The sequence below is a fragment of the Catharus ustulatus genome, chromosome Z, assembly GCF_009819885.2.
Source record: "Catharus ustulatus isolate bCatUst1 chromosome Z, bCatUst1.pri.v2, whole genome shotgun sequence".
Lineage (NCBI taxonomy): Eukaryota > Metazoa > Chordata > Aves > Passeriformes > Turdidae > Catharus > Catharus ustulatus.
Window position 1 is genome coordinate 55,316,538 of NC_046262.2, and position 18,574 is coordinate 55,335,111.

The window sequence follows — 18,574 nt, forward strand, 5'->3', positions numbered from 1 at the left end:
AGTCTATTAGATCATTTAAGAAACAGAAGAATGTAGTGATTTAGGGGTGTGGGAAGAAGAACAGAGGCTCCACGCTGCTGCCCCACTGAGGGGCCATGGCCACCTTCAGGTTGGGTGCTGCTCTCTGTTCTCTCCAGTTACAGCCACTGGCCAGTGGCCTCTTCAGTGCCCCAGGGCCACCTCCTTTCAGATTGTACCAGGGATGCTGACAGATTCAACCACAGTTCCCAGTGCTCAGCAGCTGCTGGAGGAACAAACGCAGAGCAAAGAGTTGAGGGTGTGCTGGAACAATGGAGGGAGTGCCATGCACCCTTCAGAGGCCTCTTACCCAAAGTGTATTCGTTTGCGCTAAGTAGTGTTTGCAAAATAAAAAAATAAATTTGGATCTCTGATTGTTACTATTACATTACCTAGGGTGACACAAGACTTGAAACTGCACATTAATTTAAAGAGTGGTTCCAAGATAGATTTCTTGTTCTTCTACACATGTGTAGTGTTTTTGTGATTTTCTACCTTCTCCATCAGGAAAACTGATCTGCCACATTTCATTGTGTGCAGATTTGTGGTACTAAGTAAAAACACAGTGATGTTTTGTAAGTTCCAAACTGTTCCTGAGATTTACGTTTTGTTTGATTTTTGCTTGAAACCACTTGAAACCTCATCTCTTCCAATTTATATTAGCCTGTTGAGGCTAGATGCCTGTCATTTGAGAGAATAGTCTCACACAATCTCGTTCAGATCCTCTCCACATTTCTATTAGAGTTTGAAGTTCTTTGTTAAAAAAATTCTGCTTTATTTCTGTGTGATGATCAGCCTTCATATTACAGTAATTTCACGATTACAAGCCGCACTGACTATAAGCCATATCTCCTGGTGTCGACAACATTTCGTTCTTTGTCCATACATAAGGCACACCCGATTATAAGCCGCTCTGTCGTTCGCAGTGAGGACCCGCGTGCAACAAAGTTGCCAATTAGTAACAGAATTGCGGGATGGCGGAGTTTACTGGCTTGGCTCGAGTCATGTGGGCATGGGGCCGCCGACGGGGCCAGGTGGCCCAGCTTGGCAGGGCCGCTCGGTGGGGCCGCTCGGGGCTGGCCGCCGCTGCTGCCGGGCTTGCTCGCCCCGGCCTGGCGCTGCCCCGCGGCGGCAGGCGGGGCTGGAGCCCGCCGGCACCCGCAGCAGTGGTGGCAGGCAGGGATGGAGCCCGCCGGCACCCACGGCGGTGGTGGCAGGAGGGGATGGAGCCCGCTGGCACCCATGGCGGCGGCGGTAGGAGGGGAAGGAGCCTGCCTGCTCCGGCGGCGGTGGTGGCAGGTGGGGGTGGGAGCCCCCTGTCTCTGCCCCGGGCTGTGGGGATGGCAGCACGGAGCCCCTGCCTCCCTCCCCCCCCACACTGCCAGCACGGAGCCCGCCTGCACCCGCCACACAACAGAGTAACCAATTTGTAACAATCGCGCAATCCCGGGTTTTACCAGCAGGTGCTTGGCTCGGCACCCTGGCTGGCACTTCCGGGGTTGGAAATTTCAGAGAATTTTTCACATATTAGCTGCTCCTGAGTGTAAGCCGCATTTCCGGGGTGGGAGCAAAATTTTAATCAAAATGGTGCGACTTATAATCATGAAATTACTGTACTCACATTTTGAGAACTTCTCCATATAAGTTGATCAGCTGGCATGAAACATTTACAGTGTGTCCCTGTAATTCATTGTCAGGAAATATAATTGCACAGTCTCTTACATTTCATTGATACCCATGAACTTCATATCTAGAGTGAGGCTTCACTTATACCTTTTCTAAGCTCTGAAATCTATAGCTGGTCAATTTGTCTACTCAAATGTTTTAACTCCATTATTATTCCTGGTGCTATATGATAGTTGGTCATTTACCAGGACTGGATATGCCTTTTTGTTCAGAGACCTACTTTGCTGTAATCCACATAGAATATGCATGCCCTCTTTACACTCAAAGTACTTTGAAATTCAGGTTAGAAAGGGAACAGCAGGTCAGAATAGGCATAGTCTTAAAGTAGAACCTTTTAATCTAACTAAAAGCTTGTAGCTCACTTCATGTATAATTGAAAACAGTATAGATTCTCCTAAATATTTGAAGATACTAATGGATTTAAGTGAATCTGAATGAAAGGGAAGCCAGCACAAAGTCTCAGTTCTCCATGTGATTTTGTTACTTGCCACGCTAGTTCGCAACAGGTTTCAAGATTGTGGCTTATGTTTTTTCTTTCACTGACACTGTGTTGCATATCCTTCAATATGCAGAAAAGCTTTGCACACCTCTGCAGGAGAACCTTCTGCATATAAAGGTCAGAAAATTACTGATCTAATAGATCTTCAGCTATATCACTGTAACAAAGTCTAATATATGGCAGTATGGTGATGCTAATTCTGGTAACTGCCTCCAGTTTAGGCTGTCTACATACCCCAGCCCAGACCACGCTGCACCTGCTCCAACCATGTGCTGTACTGTCCAGCTGCAAGCAATTCTTGGCAGGGAATCAAGTGTCTGCATTGGACTTGATGCTATGCTAAGCCATAAGTCTTGAGCAGAACTGCATAAATTAACACAATCCTCCTCTCCTATTTATTACAATCATCTTGCACACCAGGCTGCTCGTGAGAGACGGGACTTATTCGCTCACTGCTGTGCTAACTCACTCTATAGTGAGAGAAACCTGCTCTTTCTGGAGTGAATAAAACCCTGTGGTTCCTGGACCAAAGCTGATGTACAGTGAGGCACTCAGGCAAGTCAGAGCTAACCCTATGCACACCTGACTGAACAGCATCTTCTAAGCATTTCTTGTTCTTTATTCTCTCAGTCATGGAGAGAGTTTAGAACTTATAGATACCCCTTAAAAGGTTCAGAATAAAAAGGCTAATATACATGACAGCTTAGTTTTCTCTTGTGCCAACAGATACAGAACCACATTAATAAGCCCTAATTGACAGATGTAGGTTAATTTTATTATGCACATGTAGGGTTCTGTGTACATAAATTTCCACACATATAAATGGTTGGCTTTGAGTGTGTGTAAGCTCCACCTCAGAACTGTTCAGATACGGCAGTGCTCTTCCCAGGCTAGGGCTGGCTCAAATCTGGGTAGCCAGGATTGCTGGCTAAAATTTGTGTCTGTTTCTACCTCAGCATTTAGGTATGCTGATGCAGAGGTGGAGCTCTGAAAACGACACACTTAAGTAAGTGTTACCTCCTTCCTACCTTCCCCTCAATTTCATTGCTTGTCACCCCTTAATAGCTATTTTGTCAACCTTTGATAATTATTAATAAAAGGGCAAAAAGACTTTAAGGACTTTGATTTTAAAAAAGAATGGATATGAACAAAAAGTTTGGCAGATGGAGAGAACAAACTTACTAATCAGAAAACCTGTGGATAAAACTTAGTGAGAGTTTCTCGTAACTTACTTAGGGGAAAAGAGTTTTCAAACAATTTTAAGTTTCAGTATTGATAAGGGTTACAGATTTTATTCTGAATTTTAGACACATTGAACACCTTTTATTCTTTTATGCTTAGATATGCTCTTAACGCATAGCATATCAACTTGAATGTTTACATATGATCTGACATGGAAAGAGTCTTACAATTTGTAAAACAGTATGCTTATCATTTATCTTTGCTCTAATGATGACAGTGATTCCAACTCAGTCTGGGGAGCCATAGTTTTGAAATAGCTCACAAGATATGCACCTCCAGAAGGCATTTAGAGCTCCTAAGCAGGATGCCAAACTTTTAGATGGTAAATCTCTTTCCGTATTAGATACATCCTTATGGAGTAGCAGGAGGTAAAGAAAAGCTGAGTTGCACAAATCTGTCTGGAAAGATCTGCAGGCTTAAAATACATAATGATTTACAGAATCAAGAATTGCAGAGCATTTGCAAGCATAAAACATATGAATGTATTATTCTGATTCTGCAAAAAACCTAAATGTAAGTAAAAAGTACTGTTTAAATCAATGCATTCAATTTTAAGCGTAGTGAACAGGTCTATTTGTGATCTTACATTTCAGTCCTTCCGAGCAAGGTATCCTTTGCTCAGTGTCTTTAAAAAAGCAGACTAGCAACAAGACTCCCAAGAAACATATAGATGGAATCAGTGTCTGGAATGTAGTGAAAAGGAGGAGTTTAATAGCAACTGAAAGCAGAATTTTCCTACTGGTGAAACTAAGGCAAGAGGTGCATGAAGCTTTACAATTGTAATATGGTAAATATGCCATATGAATTGAGAAAGACTCCTTGTCATTTGTAAACAATCTTTCTAAGAAAAGTCTACATTTAAATATACAGTTTCCACGATCTATCATAACGATATGTTTTTCTTTTGATGATCATATATGTTGACAACAATAGAGTTAAAGTTTTGGAACTAAAAGTTGGTAATGGAATTTGTGGTACTACAAAAGTCAGACAAGGGAAGACTAAAAGGAGTTTAGTGTCAGGAGTAAGAAAATCAAACCAAGAGTGCTTTGTGCTCTCCTGAATAGAAGTTTATATATTTCCTTTCATGTAGTATATCCCCATGCAGCACCTTAGTGCTGAAATCAGGTATTACAAGAATAAAGTCATATGTGCTGAAAATGCAGATAAAATATCTGTAGTGAGCTTGAAGGTGCATTAAGACATAGAACTGGAGTATTACATTATAACATTTGCTTTTTGCTTTACAAAGAAAGAAAGGAATCCAAAATAATTTGGCAGGTTGTTACAGAATGATACTGATGGAAATAATCCTGATGCATCTCACCATTGCATAAAACTGTGGCAATAATAGTAAGTTCAGGCTTCTGAGTCCTAGTGAGTAAAAGAAATGAAGAGGTCAAAGATTGACAGCTGCTCTTTCACAACAGAAATAGTCAGCTCAATACTTACAGCTGGATCTTAATTAAAATTGACAGATTGACAAGAATTTTCAAAGTGGAGCTACAGTTCTTTAAAAACCCAGTTGTGCAAAAAATGGGTGTTATACACATATTAAAAAGATGTAAACAATGAAAGAGCTAGTTCAAGCTGACAGGAGAAAAAGGAATGTATTCAAGCTACAGAAAGTGTATTTCACATTCAATGTCAAGAAAAGTATTCTAAACTAAATGCAAAAAAGGAGAAAAAAGAATTCTAAAACTTGACTAGTAAATTTCAATATTAATAATCACTACTGGCCTTATGACCACTCACAATCTCATCTAGTTAAGGACTGCACTATATAATATCCACCTCTTCCTTTGGAAATGAACTCCATAAAAACAAAAGCAGAACTGCAAATACTATGCATACTGCTTGTTATTTCCAGTCACAAAATACCACAGCCTGTAAATAAGGCACGCCAAAGGCATGCAACTGTCCTGCTCTAGGGGGAAAAATACTGTAAAGTCATCATCTTTCTCAAGGACTTTAAAAGTTGGAGAAATTCTTGACCTTTTAATAAGCATGCAATACCTCTGGATGTCACTTATACATTCATAATTTATACATTCGTAACACCAGAAAAGGAAGATCCTTTAATTTGAATAGGCCTAAAGTGTCTGCTGTTTTTCAGATTATGTATTTGGTTTGGGGAATTCTGGTTGCTGGAAAGAACAGCTCTTCTGTCTTGCCCAGAAGGGTCTGCCCTGACTTCCTGCATTACTCTTTCCTGCCTGTCCTTGCTGACCAGAAGTCACAGTGTTTCATGGAGCAATGTGCATTTCCTTCAAACTGGTTACCTCTAGGCAGACATAGTATTACTTAGAAACAGTCGGCCATGGCTAACTTGTTTGGCTACAGATGTCACCCCTGTCTGTAAACTGGGGGAGAGGCAGACTGGACTGGCATATTTTGTAAATAGTAAGTTCTAAAAAATGTCTCATAAAGTCAAATAATTTCCTGTTTATAACTAGGAATTGCGAATGGAAGTTGCATGAACTGAGCATTTAAACTTAGCTTTGCTACTCTGGAGCATAAACCAGGAGAAATGTCAGTCAAAACCTTTTCACCAGTGCCTACTGGTGACTATGCTTTGTGATGTGTTTTTGCTTTTTAGGTTTTTTTGTTTGTTTGTTTGTTTCTTTTCTTTAATAAAGTAGGAGACCTTATTTTTATGCATGAAAATAAAGTATTATAGATACCCTACTGTTGCAACTCCAGTCTACAGCTGGCTTTTTACAGGAGATTTTGGAAATATTGCTAGAAGTGTTTTGCTAAGCTTGACTGCATAGCAGGAACCATGGGGATTGCCCAAACATAATGTATACAGAACACTGTGCTGCTATCACACAACCGTGTATACTCTGAGTCTGTGTGTCAGTCATTCACTCCAGAAACACAAAGAAAGGAGTGGAGAAAGTAGCAACCTAACACTTTCAAAACCCAGATAGCATTATTAGGAGACTTCTGGGTGAAAGTGATGCTTTTGATCTGGACAAACCTGGCATTGTTGTGAGACTCTGAATAAATAAACAGGACTTTGCCTGCGCTTTTTGCATGCCAGTAGCTTTACGAATAGTCAGTTTAAAAGATCATTGCTATGGGCATTGCATAAATAATTTTATATACATAAATACATATGTATATATATATTATCTATGTGTGTGTGTGTGTGTCTACCAATGCATGTTAAATAAAAGCCCTAACAATATTTTAAAAACCCATAGCTTACTTCAAGACTTCTTTTCTAGGATAAACTATATTTTTAACTAATCACTTCAAAAATCAAATTCACCGTGACCTTTTAAAATGACTATACATATACAGCACACTGTTAGATTAATATTGGTTTTTTTCCCCCTCCACTGCAAGCAAAGTTTAGACAGTTAGCTTTCATATTTAGAAATAATTATTAAGATTAAATTTAGTTTCTGAAGAGTTCATATTAGGTCTTTTGATTGTGATTTTTTTTTGGTTGTTAGGTCAAAGTAATCAATTAACTATGTGCAGAAATTAATGTTTTCATTATATTAGATTATGCATTATAGTAGTAAAGCTTGTTTGAAGTGCATGAATAAAAAGTGAAATTACAGGAAGAACAATCTAACATAGCAATACTAGGTGCATTCACTGTGCATCTGAGAGGAGGAGGGGGGAAAAAAAGAAGAGTTTTCACTCATTTTGGCCTAAAATGTGTTCAGGTTTCCAGGATTCTGATATCAGAACCCAGACAACGCTGGCTAGAACCATAGGGCTTTACAATAAAAGCTAAAATATTGACCATATGATGGCAAAAAGTCTTTATTTTGCAGATAACTTATTCTCTTCTAGCTACTCTCTGATGAAGTTGGTGGTGCTGTGGAGGATGATCTCCTTCTTCTTGACAAAGATCGTGATCGTTCAGCACTGTAGGCGACATGCTTATCGTAATTTTGTATCTGAGCCTCGAGGAATTCCCTCTGTTGCTGGCTGATTGTCTGGCTAATCAGTCCAGGAAGGGCTTGAATGCTACCAATTAAAGTTTCCAGTTTAGTTTCCAGAGTAACAATTCTCTTCTCAAAATCTTCACTTCTTTCATTTAAGTCAGAAATCATGTCATACATGATGTTTTGAGTCTGAAAGTAGAAGGACGTAAGTAAAGGTTTAGAGAGATCTTACAAGTATTGTAACAAGTACCACAACTCTACAAGGGTTTGCAAAAGAGGATATGAGTATTGTAACAATATCTAGTCTTCTGAAATAATTTCCCCTGTAGACTAAATTACAGATTTTCTACTAAATTTCTTAAGCAGAAATGTAGCGTCTTTTAGTGCTGCTTTAGATGCCAAATTTGAAATCAATTAAAGACCAGACCTTTTTTGGAAATTCTGGTGCTCGGGAGTGCACCAGGCTATGCTTTTTGAACAGCCAGTGTAAGCCACCAGGGCACTGAATGCTCCACTGATGTTCTCCATCCTCAACTGTCCTTGATTGTGGTTTTAAATACCTTCATTCTTCTAAGCAGGGCACAAATGTTGTACACTGGCTTGCTCCTTAAACTGAGCAGATTTTCTTGAACTGGCAGTAAGAGGAGTTGAGTGGATCATTTTTGAAAAGTAGTGCAAGGAGTAAAAGTTCAATTGTATGCTTTTCTAATTTTGCACTCTCCAATTGATTGCTACAAAACACTGCTTGAATACAGCAAATAGATAGAGTGCACTTTAAAATGACACAATGGTCAGTAAAAATGTAATCTGAAATGTATTACTTCATACAGACTTGGTTAAAAAAAATGGCTGCCTCTTATGGACTGAGGCTTCAGATTATTAAAACTAGAGTCAAAATGGGATACAATTCAGTAGAAAACCCGGCTGAAATTTATGAACCATCCAAAGGAAAGGAAAATTAACTGAATGACTGCCTGTAGCATAGAAAACCTTCAGTATCAGGTGTGTTGTAACACATTGTTCTGCCTCCTATTTCAGGATGTTAGCATAACCCTTTAAAGTGGTCTACACAAAACAGTATATTAAAAGTCCTTTAGTTAGTTGCTAGAAGCAGTAGACTGAATTGTATTTTCATCCAAAGTTATCAGGTGATTCTATAAAGCAAGAGGTGAATGAACACTGAAGAGTTTAATCTTTGCTTTGATGCACTTGAAATTGAGGAGGATTTTGAGGTAAATGAAGAGGTGCACAAGAAACCCTTAGGAAAAGCCCATTAATGCTTTTAATGTAGGCTCAAATTAAGCTCACAGTAACTGTTAAATACTAAGATCTAATGAGAAATCCAGAATGCTATCAGCTCAGACCTCTAGCTTTCTAGTTATGATATATTTATGACAAAGTCTAGCAACAATAAACAAGCAGCTCACAACTCAATAGCTTCTTTTACCTCAACTCAAATGGTTTAAAAAAGATTTAAAAAGCCTTATAATATATTGGCAAAATAGGCAGCTATTATTCATTATAAAAACTTAAGTAAATGCAGATCTAAATTTACTAGTCCAAAGTTACTGCTCCGTAAGACAACTGCAACAGGAAACCAGAACCTCTAACTCCAGTCTAGAGGCTATTTACTATGTAAATAGTAAATCTGTCTGTCATGGCACAGTCACTATCACCACATGGCAAATCTTCTTACTACACAGCACTACACCACTACAGCTCACTCACAGTTCAGCATTTACCATGAGCACTGCAGTCACCTCAGGAGCTCTCAGGATCAGCCTCTCAATTGTGAAGTCTTTTTCAAATGTACAAAAAAATAAATAAATATGGTACATTCAAACTTTCATCAGGCTTTTTTTCTTTCAGTAGGTGCTACCACAAAACACACAAATATTTTTGTTTGCTACAAATAACAACCTTGTTAACAAAATTTACACATATAATGCATAACATTGACACTCAAAAACTCTTCATTTTGAAAGGATGAATGTTGAAACAACAGTAACTGCTGACTAACCTTTGCCAGGTCCACCAAAGTGTTGGCTTGATCATTCAGTTTCCTTTGTTCCATTTTTACACTTCTTAATCTAAAAAGTGAAATTCTAAGTCAGATTTTTTTTTTTGTATGAGGTCATATGAGGATTTCTATAGAGCATGCACAAAACTTACAAGAGCAAATAACTGCATGGACAATGCCTTGACTACTTTGTGTAGAGTCAGAATCGGTCATGTGTCTGCTACAATGAGAAGCATGCTTCTTCAACACCGCAAAAAAGGAAAGAGCAAGGAAATGTGATGTCCTTGAGAATACCATTGGCCATGGTCAAAGTTGAATTCAAAAAGGAAGATAACAATTTATCCAGACTACATGAAAGAAAGCCAAAACATTCCTCAAAGCCTCAGTATCGTGACAAGTAGATATAGGAAGAAACATAGAACAACAGTTTTTTATCATTATTGTTGCAGTAAACAAGAATCTTCCCATGCCTACATGACTAGATACAGGAATTAGCCCTGTTCTGTCGGAAATGGATTGGGTTAGCAGGTGTTGTAACCTGATGAACATACAGTGATAAGTGAGTTTCTCCTTACTTGAAACAGAACTTCCATCTGACCAGCAGCTAAATAACCAACATGCTTGCCAATACATTTGGTTTTCTTAGATAATTTGTGAATCTAAATATGATTACATTTTAAATTTACATAATTCTTTTTCAAAGCACTATTTAAACTGTAGCACTGAGAAACTATGAAAGAAGCAACAAGGGTACATTTCTTTTTTCTTTGATGTGCATCTATCTGCATTATTGCTGGTTATGCAAATTTTTTGCAAGATAAAAATGACCCTTTTCATACATTCTCTAATACTGACTCCATGTTTTCCAGATTAACTGCTAGAGGAGTAGTTTGTAGACTTGATTTTCACCAGCAGGAAATTTCTCCCTGAAGAAGGATTCATTTGTTCAACATCTCATAATAGATCCATACTTGGACTTTCAATGAATTTTCTGGCAGCTCCAGAGTAGAAAATACAGTTTTGCAAAACCAAGGTATCAATTTACAATGTGTGATAAGATATCGCTTCAGTCTAACAGTGTGTCAAGGGCTGACCAAGATAATAATTTGGTTAGCTGTCAAATGGAAGTAAGTTTGGCAGCATTTTGTGACAGGTGGGTTGCTAATGCATTCTCTGCCCATTTCTCAGTGATGGTATTACTCAGAAAGCTAGTTTAAAGAAAACCTTTTTGAAGATATTCCAAAAGCAGAAAGTTTCTTTCATCTCTTTAGTTTACAAGTGTTTCCTTTCACATCTCAGTTAACTGATATGAGTAAGTAAGTTGTGGAGAGTGAAATATTTAGAAGTATCCCTCAATCAAAAATGGAAATAACTCTGTTAAGGTAGAAATGAACTGATCACATAAAACTGGCATTCCAGGAGCTTGTTACTGGAATGTCATATGCCCTTCTTCCCCTGGAAGCTTCTTTCAGAGCACAACATAAATGTATGTAGGACTGTAGGAGTGGTGTTTTCAGAGGCTACAAGGTGGAATTTTTCTAAAACAAAAAATATGAAGGAGTCTCCAAGGTACAGAATTGTATCATCAGTGTCAGAATAGAATAATTATTAAAAGGAAATTATTTCACTGGAGAATGACAACACCAGTGTTTTGGTGACCATTCTCTCAGTAATTTTCAGAATATGTGTTTTCTGCTTTTCTTAAGATTCATTGACTCATCTGTTTGATAATCAGTATTTTAATTTTAAAATTCCAGGAAGTTCATTATTACTGTAGTAGCACAAGTACCAGTTAACACCAACACGATAATTCTTCATAATAACCAACCCAAGACCTACCACAGGCTGTAAGAATGTATAGATATGGCAAGTCTTTAGCTGCAGCAGCCGGATTTAAAGAAAACCAACAGACTTTCATAGTATAATTCATTAAGATAAAATTTTGATTTTATGAACTTCACTTATCACAGAAAAAGATCATGACTCTGGATCGCGTTTCCATGGCAGCAATCAGACCACTGAAGTTCACAAATAAAAACTCTACTTTTTGCATGCAGACAGTGGTAAATTCTGCAAATTTAGAAAGGAACAGCTTATACAACTTACTTCCGAGCTCTAGTTTCATTTTGGTGAAAAAAAGACAAAACAAAAGAAAACAAAGTGTAAAATATACTAAAGCAACCAAATGAGCACAGTGGGCTTGATTCAGTAGGTGGAAAGTCCTAAGGAGTTGCTACTTTTGATCAGAAGCTGCCTGAGGAGGAGTCTAACTCACTTGCATTCATGATGAAGGAATCTGCAGCATCTTCAAGCCTTCCCATTAACTATCATCTGTAGATTTTCTTACTCATACAATACATAACATGCCTTTTTATTATTTCACCTCCATCTTATCTAGTATGCATGAGAAGCAGAACAACCAGACCAGCTGAACACATTTGAGAGCTGTGACCATGACTGTTACCACGATCTAGTCTGGTTTCTTTTATGAAATTGGCCTTGAAATGCCACTGTTTTGATTTTTTTTCTCCAGTGAAATGGTTGGAAGGTGAAGGAGGGGGACCAAACAAAACTTAACACTCTGGAAAGATGGAAAACTGTAACTCTCTTGAGAACAAGTGCAAAGATGCAAAGGGATGAAAAATTATTTTGTATCCATCTACTCAGCTATTGGAAGAAAGCAAATTGCAAGCGAAATGTTTTCATCCATGGTGCATTCTTCAGCATATTGAAAAAATTATCTTTTGTTTGTCTTCCTGAATACAAAAGTTTTGGGGCAGTAGTGCTCCCCAAAGTGGGTGAAGTGGCAAAAGATAGAGAGAAATGATCAAGGTAGCTGTGCAATCTAGCTATAACACCTATGAAAAAAATTACTGATGTCACCTTCTTCACTCCACCTGATTAATAATTTTTGAGGGAGATGCAGAACCCACTTTATGTCCTGCAAAGTTCTTCTGAGCTTGAATGATATAAGAAGTTGGAGATCGAGCCTGCTGTGCTTTTTTAGATTCTTTTCTGAACATATGTGCTCATACACACGCAGACACTCAAACACACACACACAAAATAAATAGTAAAGTTAAAATGTTAAGGAACAATCTTTGCAATCAAGGATTCAAGTCCAGTAAGGATGCACATGACATGCCATCCTCTCCCCAGAACCCCTGCCACTCCCCTCCACCTCCCAATCCTTTAAGCTAAGCAGGATGGCCAAACTACTACATAAAAATATACTTTTTATATTCATATAAAAATACCTCAACTTCTGCTATCTTTTCATGCCTCAAAGTATTTCCACAATGACACAGTAACATTTAATCCTGCAAGTTTGCTAAATGTAATACAGTTATCAAGGTTTACAGTATACTTAATAACTTAAGCTTAGCTACTATTGCTTCAAAACATTGCTGTGAAAGAGAGAATGATTGTTAGTCTAAATTTACTAATAGAAAATGAATAAACCTGGCCTTTCCTTCCTGTCTTTCCTGGAAGATGCTACATAGACATTTTCATAATGGATGCTTCCTTCAGATCTGTACACTGGTTGTCTCAGGCACAGACCTACACTCAAAGTCATTAATCCATCAGTCTGAAATTAAACTTAATTTATCTACTTCTTCCCTGTAACTCATGGGAACTATCTTCATTGGCTGCCTCAGGCTGGATTGGGATAACAAATAGAACAGATAAACAGATCCTGACCATTTCTCAAAAGAATTCTGGTTCCTGAGGACAAAACTCTGCGTTTTTTTCCTCACATGTAGTTCAAGGAATAGTAACCATTGTGCAATTCTTCTCATTTCGAGGCACTTTTTGACAAATACATTCTGCAAATATTAGATAAATACTTGTAGTTTGGCAATAGTATGGCACAGCTTAATCCTACTACTAGTATTAACAAACCGTTTAAAATTTCAGGCTTGTTTTCAGACCCTCAAGTAGAGGGCAAGGACTCATTTGAATAACGCCAGAGCTGTTTAATGGTCTCCACTATAGGCATACACTCCTATTTTCTAGAACAGATGGCAGGAGCCATAGCTGACATACCAACAGCTCATCTTATGCATTGAGAAAATATACAGTGGAGAGAGGCAACTAAATGCTGGTGGGTCATGAAATGATACTAGATGAATATTCTTTTCATTAAACTCTACATACATACTCTCTTCTATCACATCATTCTAATTTTAAAATATTAAAACATCTACTTTAAAGAAAATGTGGTTTTTTAAATTATTTTCCTTTTGTCTATTGTAGCTTGCATCTTTCTACCTGGAGGCAAATACATAAAAACAAAGGACAGACTTAGTGGCAAAAAACAAGAAAAGTCTTAGATAATTCAAGAAGCATGGGAAACTTCTAAAAAACATTAACCAGTTTATATGGACATAAACTGCCAGCGTACCCTTTTCTTTTATTGTAAACAGATAATACAGTAAAACCTTGTCTTTCTCTTACTCTGAAAGAAAATCAAACTCCAGAACAATCTTCTATCAAGGGAAGGGAATGAGGGGGGGAGAGGAGGGAGGGGGAAGGATGGGGCTAAGAGTGACTGAGAGACAAAGAAACTGACAGAGAAAACACCTTGAGAGGAAAAACAAAGCAAAATAATACTTACTGATGAATAGCTTGCAAGAATTTGCGTTGATGTTTCCTTACTTTTGCATGGTCTATTTTTTTAACCAGCTTTGTGTTTTTATAAATTAACCATGTTTCCCTGAGTACATTGGCCGCTGCATTTTTCACCTGTTTAATAAAAGAAAAACACCAGGCTGACAAAAGTAGTATCGTGTTATGTTTTCACTTTTCTGTTATTAACTTTTCCTAAAGCTTTTGAAACGTGGTCTTAGCTGTGGGAAGTGGGTCCCTCAAGAAGGTGCAGCCCTGAGGGAAGACAGTAACAACTGGATTAAGGGGACTGCTGAGCAGTTTCCTTTTTATACAGATGTGATGGTCAGATCAAATCTTTTTGCATCCAGGAATAATTTTCTCTCTTCAAAGTGTTGGAACATTTGGTGTTATGGCAATATAAATTACAGTGAGGAAATACTAATGCATTATCTGCAAGTTAATTAAGTGTATCAATAGGACCATAACATTTCTCTCTTTCTTGTTCTATGGTTAGCACTTGTTAATTCTCATAGGATTTAACAGTCTTTTAAATTACCAGAGCTCTTTGAGCACTTTTTCCTTTTTCCCCCATTTTTTTTGGTGGCATTTAGTTTTTATACTTTTATGCTTTCTTTTTTAACATTCTCCAAGAAGATGAAAAAAAATGTCAATTAATGTCAATTAATGTGTATAGAGTTCTAGTTAAAAAGTGCTTCGACTTTTTTTTTAATGAGGCTTTCCATAAAATGTTAAGTTAAATGTTCCTACAGCTCTGTTTCTAGGCTATCAAAAATTTTCAAGAATGCTTAAAAACATACAAATAATTTGAATGCAATATTGATTAATGGCTGAATGACTAGGTTACTTGTTGTAAGAGTCGGCCCGAAGATTGTTGTGCGGACCGTGACACTTGTGTCCTAATTATTGGTGTTAATTTTCTCTCCCTCCAGCTTTACTGCAGTGTCAGTGGCTAAGACATTGCAGGAACATCATGCAATAGCTTGGCCCAACAACAAACCCCCCAACCTGGCACCTGTAAGCGTTGGAGAACCTTGTCCTGTCTTCACTGAAAGTACAACCATGGTTTACAGACCTCCTCACCATCCCAAAGTAGCCCTTGCATTTCCACAAGATATGGCTATCCTCAGGCTGTGAAGCAAGCTCCCCAGCATCTGCATGATTTGTGATCCAATGTACATCTCAGATTTGTTTCCTTGGTTCACTTTTCATATGCTTTGAGTTTCATGAGCTTGAAGCTATGAAAGCACCACTTGGATAAAGTATTAGACTAACATTGAGATTTACATGAAGAATAGATGAACAAAATAAACCTGAAAAGGTATAAATAAATACCAGTCTCAAAATCTGGCCAATCTCTGAGTTCCCGTTGTGATTATAAGGACCTTCGTCTCCACATTGGCAATTTATATTGCCTTGTTTGCTGCTTTTTTTAAAAATTAAAATATTTCTATAAGGATTTCTATTTTGTAAAAAATAGTCTCTTCCAAAAATAACATATACAAAGATCTTTCAGGGTCCTTCAGTACTGTGTGCCACTAAATAAACCATGCATTGTGTACAAAAAGCAGTCGGAAATACTGTCTCCCCCACAAACCCTGAATATGTTGTTTTCTTATGAATATCTCTTGCAGATTGAAGTTCTTGGTTTTATCTGTCATTTCACCTAAAAAAATATCTTTGCATATGCCATGCAAAAGCTTTTAGTTTAATACAATAGTCTAGTTTCACAGCAGTTAAGTGCTGTGAAACTAGACTATTAACTAATAAGCACCAAATACCTTCCAGCAACAAGGACCCTCTATACAATATTCAAATCCTTAAGATTTGCTGACAACTTTTAATTGCTTTCAACTTAGAGAAAAACTCAAGGCATTCAATTTCTAGTCTTTCAAAATAACACCCATGATAAAGTTCAGCAGAGGTACCAAGCAGGAGACTACTTAAAAAAAAATGCAGAAATAAATTAATACACAGTATTCCTTTCCAGTTGTGAATAAAAAGTGTGACTTACTCTTTTAGTTAGCTGGGTGTCCATCATGAAATTATGCACATGTTTTTCAGCTTTGGTAAGTTCTAACTTCCTTGCCACCACAGCTACCACCAGTGCAGTGCACCCAGCACCCTGAAAACAAAAGAACAAACCCCCAAGATGTTACTACTGCATTTTGCAGAGTTTTTAAAGGAAGTTTTTACTTTCCTGTAAAAGTACGGCAGGCATCAGGTGATTGATCTCAGGTAAATACAGTGAACATGTTACAGCTGTTTCACTTCAGACTACTATGAAAGGTCAGTATTTACAGGCTGGTAAACTATCAAGGCACCAAAATAATTAGTAAGTAGATTTAAAAGTTCTGTTGTTTTTTTTTTTTTTTTCCTGTAGGGGTTGAAAATTGGAACATATCCCATTTCTAATGCATAAACAAAGGGGATGATAAAAACAACTTTTTAAACCCAGAATTTTAATAACAGAGCACCCTGTTCTTAAAACTTTCCTCAAGGTTATAGCAACTGCTAAAGAGAAAATAAGATTAGATTAGTATTTAGCACACACACACACAAAAGAAAAGTTTCTTAGGATTTTCTGTAAGACCTAAAAGTAATAGTAAAACTAACATTTACTCACTTTAGTATATTTTCCTGTTGTTCTGAGTCCTTCAGTGATCTTTTCCTATATTTTTTCTGCTTATGTTATCGCCATATAAAATAGAACACATACACAGGACCATGTCTTCAAAACTTGGAGGGCGAAAACACAAATTTTCTATTTTGTTCTGCATGTACCTACATGTATGTGCTCAACAGGCTAATTCTACAAGTGCCTGTCTCTTTGGAATGGTAGTGCCTTTATCAGCATCACAAATCTAAATACTTCTTTATGGGGCAGGTAAAACAAAAAGGAGGCTAAAATGATCCAGGCAATAAGCGTCATTTATGCACATCTAGAGGTATCATTTACTTTACATTATCTATAAATTCTGCTGTCTTAATATTTTATTAAAATAAACAAGTTTTTACAGGTTCTTAAAAAAAAAAAAGTAGAAGTATCTCATTAAATATATGAGGCTGCATTTAACTTGCAGATTCTTTCCAATCTAGTTCTTATTGCACTTGGGTCAGTTACTCTCCAATATAAAACAATCTCTCATTGTTTCTCATTGAAGCTTAACATCTTTGCACTCACAGAGCTTTCTTCTAGTCATTCTGTACTGCTCCCATAAATTTATTCTCTATCCCCCACATCTATAAATGCCTTACCCTCTCCAGAAAATCCAGAAGAAATCTCAGAATTTACTTGCAAAATACAAAATCCATTAACAAACACATAGAGACTGACAAATAAATTAACTCATTGAAAACCCTTTTTCCACACAGTGTCCTTAGAAAACTGGATCTTGTCTCTCTGTGTACTTACTACGGCGCACAATGAATTCTGTGAAAGCCTTCAATTAATAATTTCTCCATTTCCCTGGTAGATTGTTCCAACAAATCCATCTAATTCCTCTCAAGCACCTCATTTTCTGCAATTAGTTCTCATCTTCCATCCTCAACAGCTCTCACCATTCCTTCAAATTAGTCCCTCATAATTTTAATGCATTTCCTGCTTCTTTCCTGTCCTCAATACTAAGTCTTTGCTGTTCTCTCTATTGTCCAGTCTTGTGATGATGGAAGTTCATGGGAATTTACTTGAAGTTTTGCTCTCTCCACAAGTCAAAATGGTGCTAAAAGTTCTTTTGCTTCTCCAGACCCCATTAACAGTTAAAAAGGAAGAATACAGTTCACAAAGCTTAAGGCTAAGCACTACAGAAGGCCACTGAGCCTTCTGAAAACAGGACAAGGTAGAAGATGCTCTAACATGTCCCACCTTCCCAGAAAACAAAAAGTGTTCTTCAGGTCTTCTTCCTGTGAAGGGAAATGCTAATATGCAGAAGACTTCTCTGTAGGCAAATAAATTAATGAATTACCCCATATAATAGCAAGGAAATGATAAAAGCAGACATCTTTTGGTTGAGTATATCAGGAAAACCAGGGCCAGATGTTGATTTAATGACACAACCAGAGCTCTACCTGCCCACAGCAAGAAAGCTAAAACAGAAATGAGCTTATAAATACTTACCCCACTGGCATGAAACACCAGTTTAAGCCAATTTACTGGGGGACAGAAATACTAGACAGTTCTTTGGAAATCCCCCTCAAAAAGGCTAGAGGAATGGTGGCAGGCAAAAGATTTTGGTTTGAGGAAAAATCACTCCAGCCTTTGAGACTAATTCCCATGCTTTTTCAATGTGACATAGCAGCTGCAAAGGCCAAATGCTGCCAAAAGGAGGAGTTTTATGTCTCACATAAAATCTACTGCCTGCAGCGTCACAATACTGTCACTGGCAAGCTGTGACAACTTGCACTGCTATCTCCCTAATCTCCAGATCAGCTTGTTGTGATGGCAAGGTATTCTAGATTCAGTTTAAAACTCTTGGTTTTGTGGTATATGATGGGATCTCAGCACATGAACATGAGCTCTTTTAGCATTTCTCCAGAAGTGGGAAGAATTATATTACCTGCATGTTTATATTT

The 18,574-nt window shown here is 37.7% G+C and overlaps 1 protein-coding gene across 2 annotated transcripts in view; it reads right to left on the minus strand.

Annotated features, from left to right (window-relative positions):
- Positions 1 to 3,479: 3,479 nt before the first annotated feature.
- The window catches only part of KCNN2 (potassium calcium-activated channel subfamily N member 2), a 71,940-nt gene continuing 56,845 nt past the window's right edge, over positions 3,480 to 18,574 (minus strand). The window contains exons 6-10 of one of the 2 annotated variants that reach the window (XM_033084870.2): positions 16,017 to 16,127; positions 13,992 to 14,119; positions 11,480 to 11,488; positions 9,374 to 9,443; positions 3,480 to 7,542 (exon numbers count right to left, since the gene is read on the minus strand). In XM_033084870.2, the coding sequence (XP_032940761.1) occupies positions 7,255 to 7,542; positions 9,374 to 9,443; positions 11,480 to 11,488; positions 13,992 to 14,119; positions 16,017 to 16,127 (606 nt within the window). In that variant the 3' untranslated portion in view covers positions 3,480 to 7,254. The remainder of the gene's footprint in view (positions 7,543 to 9,373; positions 9,444 to 11,479; positions 11,489 to 13,991; positions 14,120 to 16,016; positions 16,128 to 18,574) is intronic. The other variant, XM_033084871.2, reaches the window with a different exon arrangement.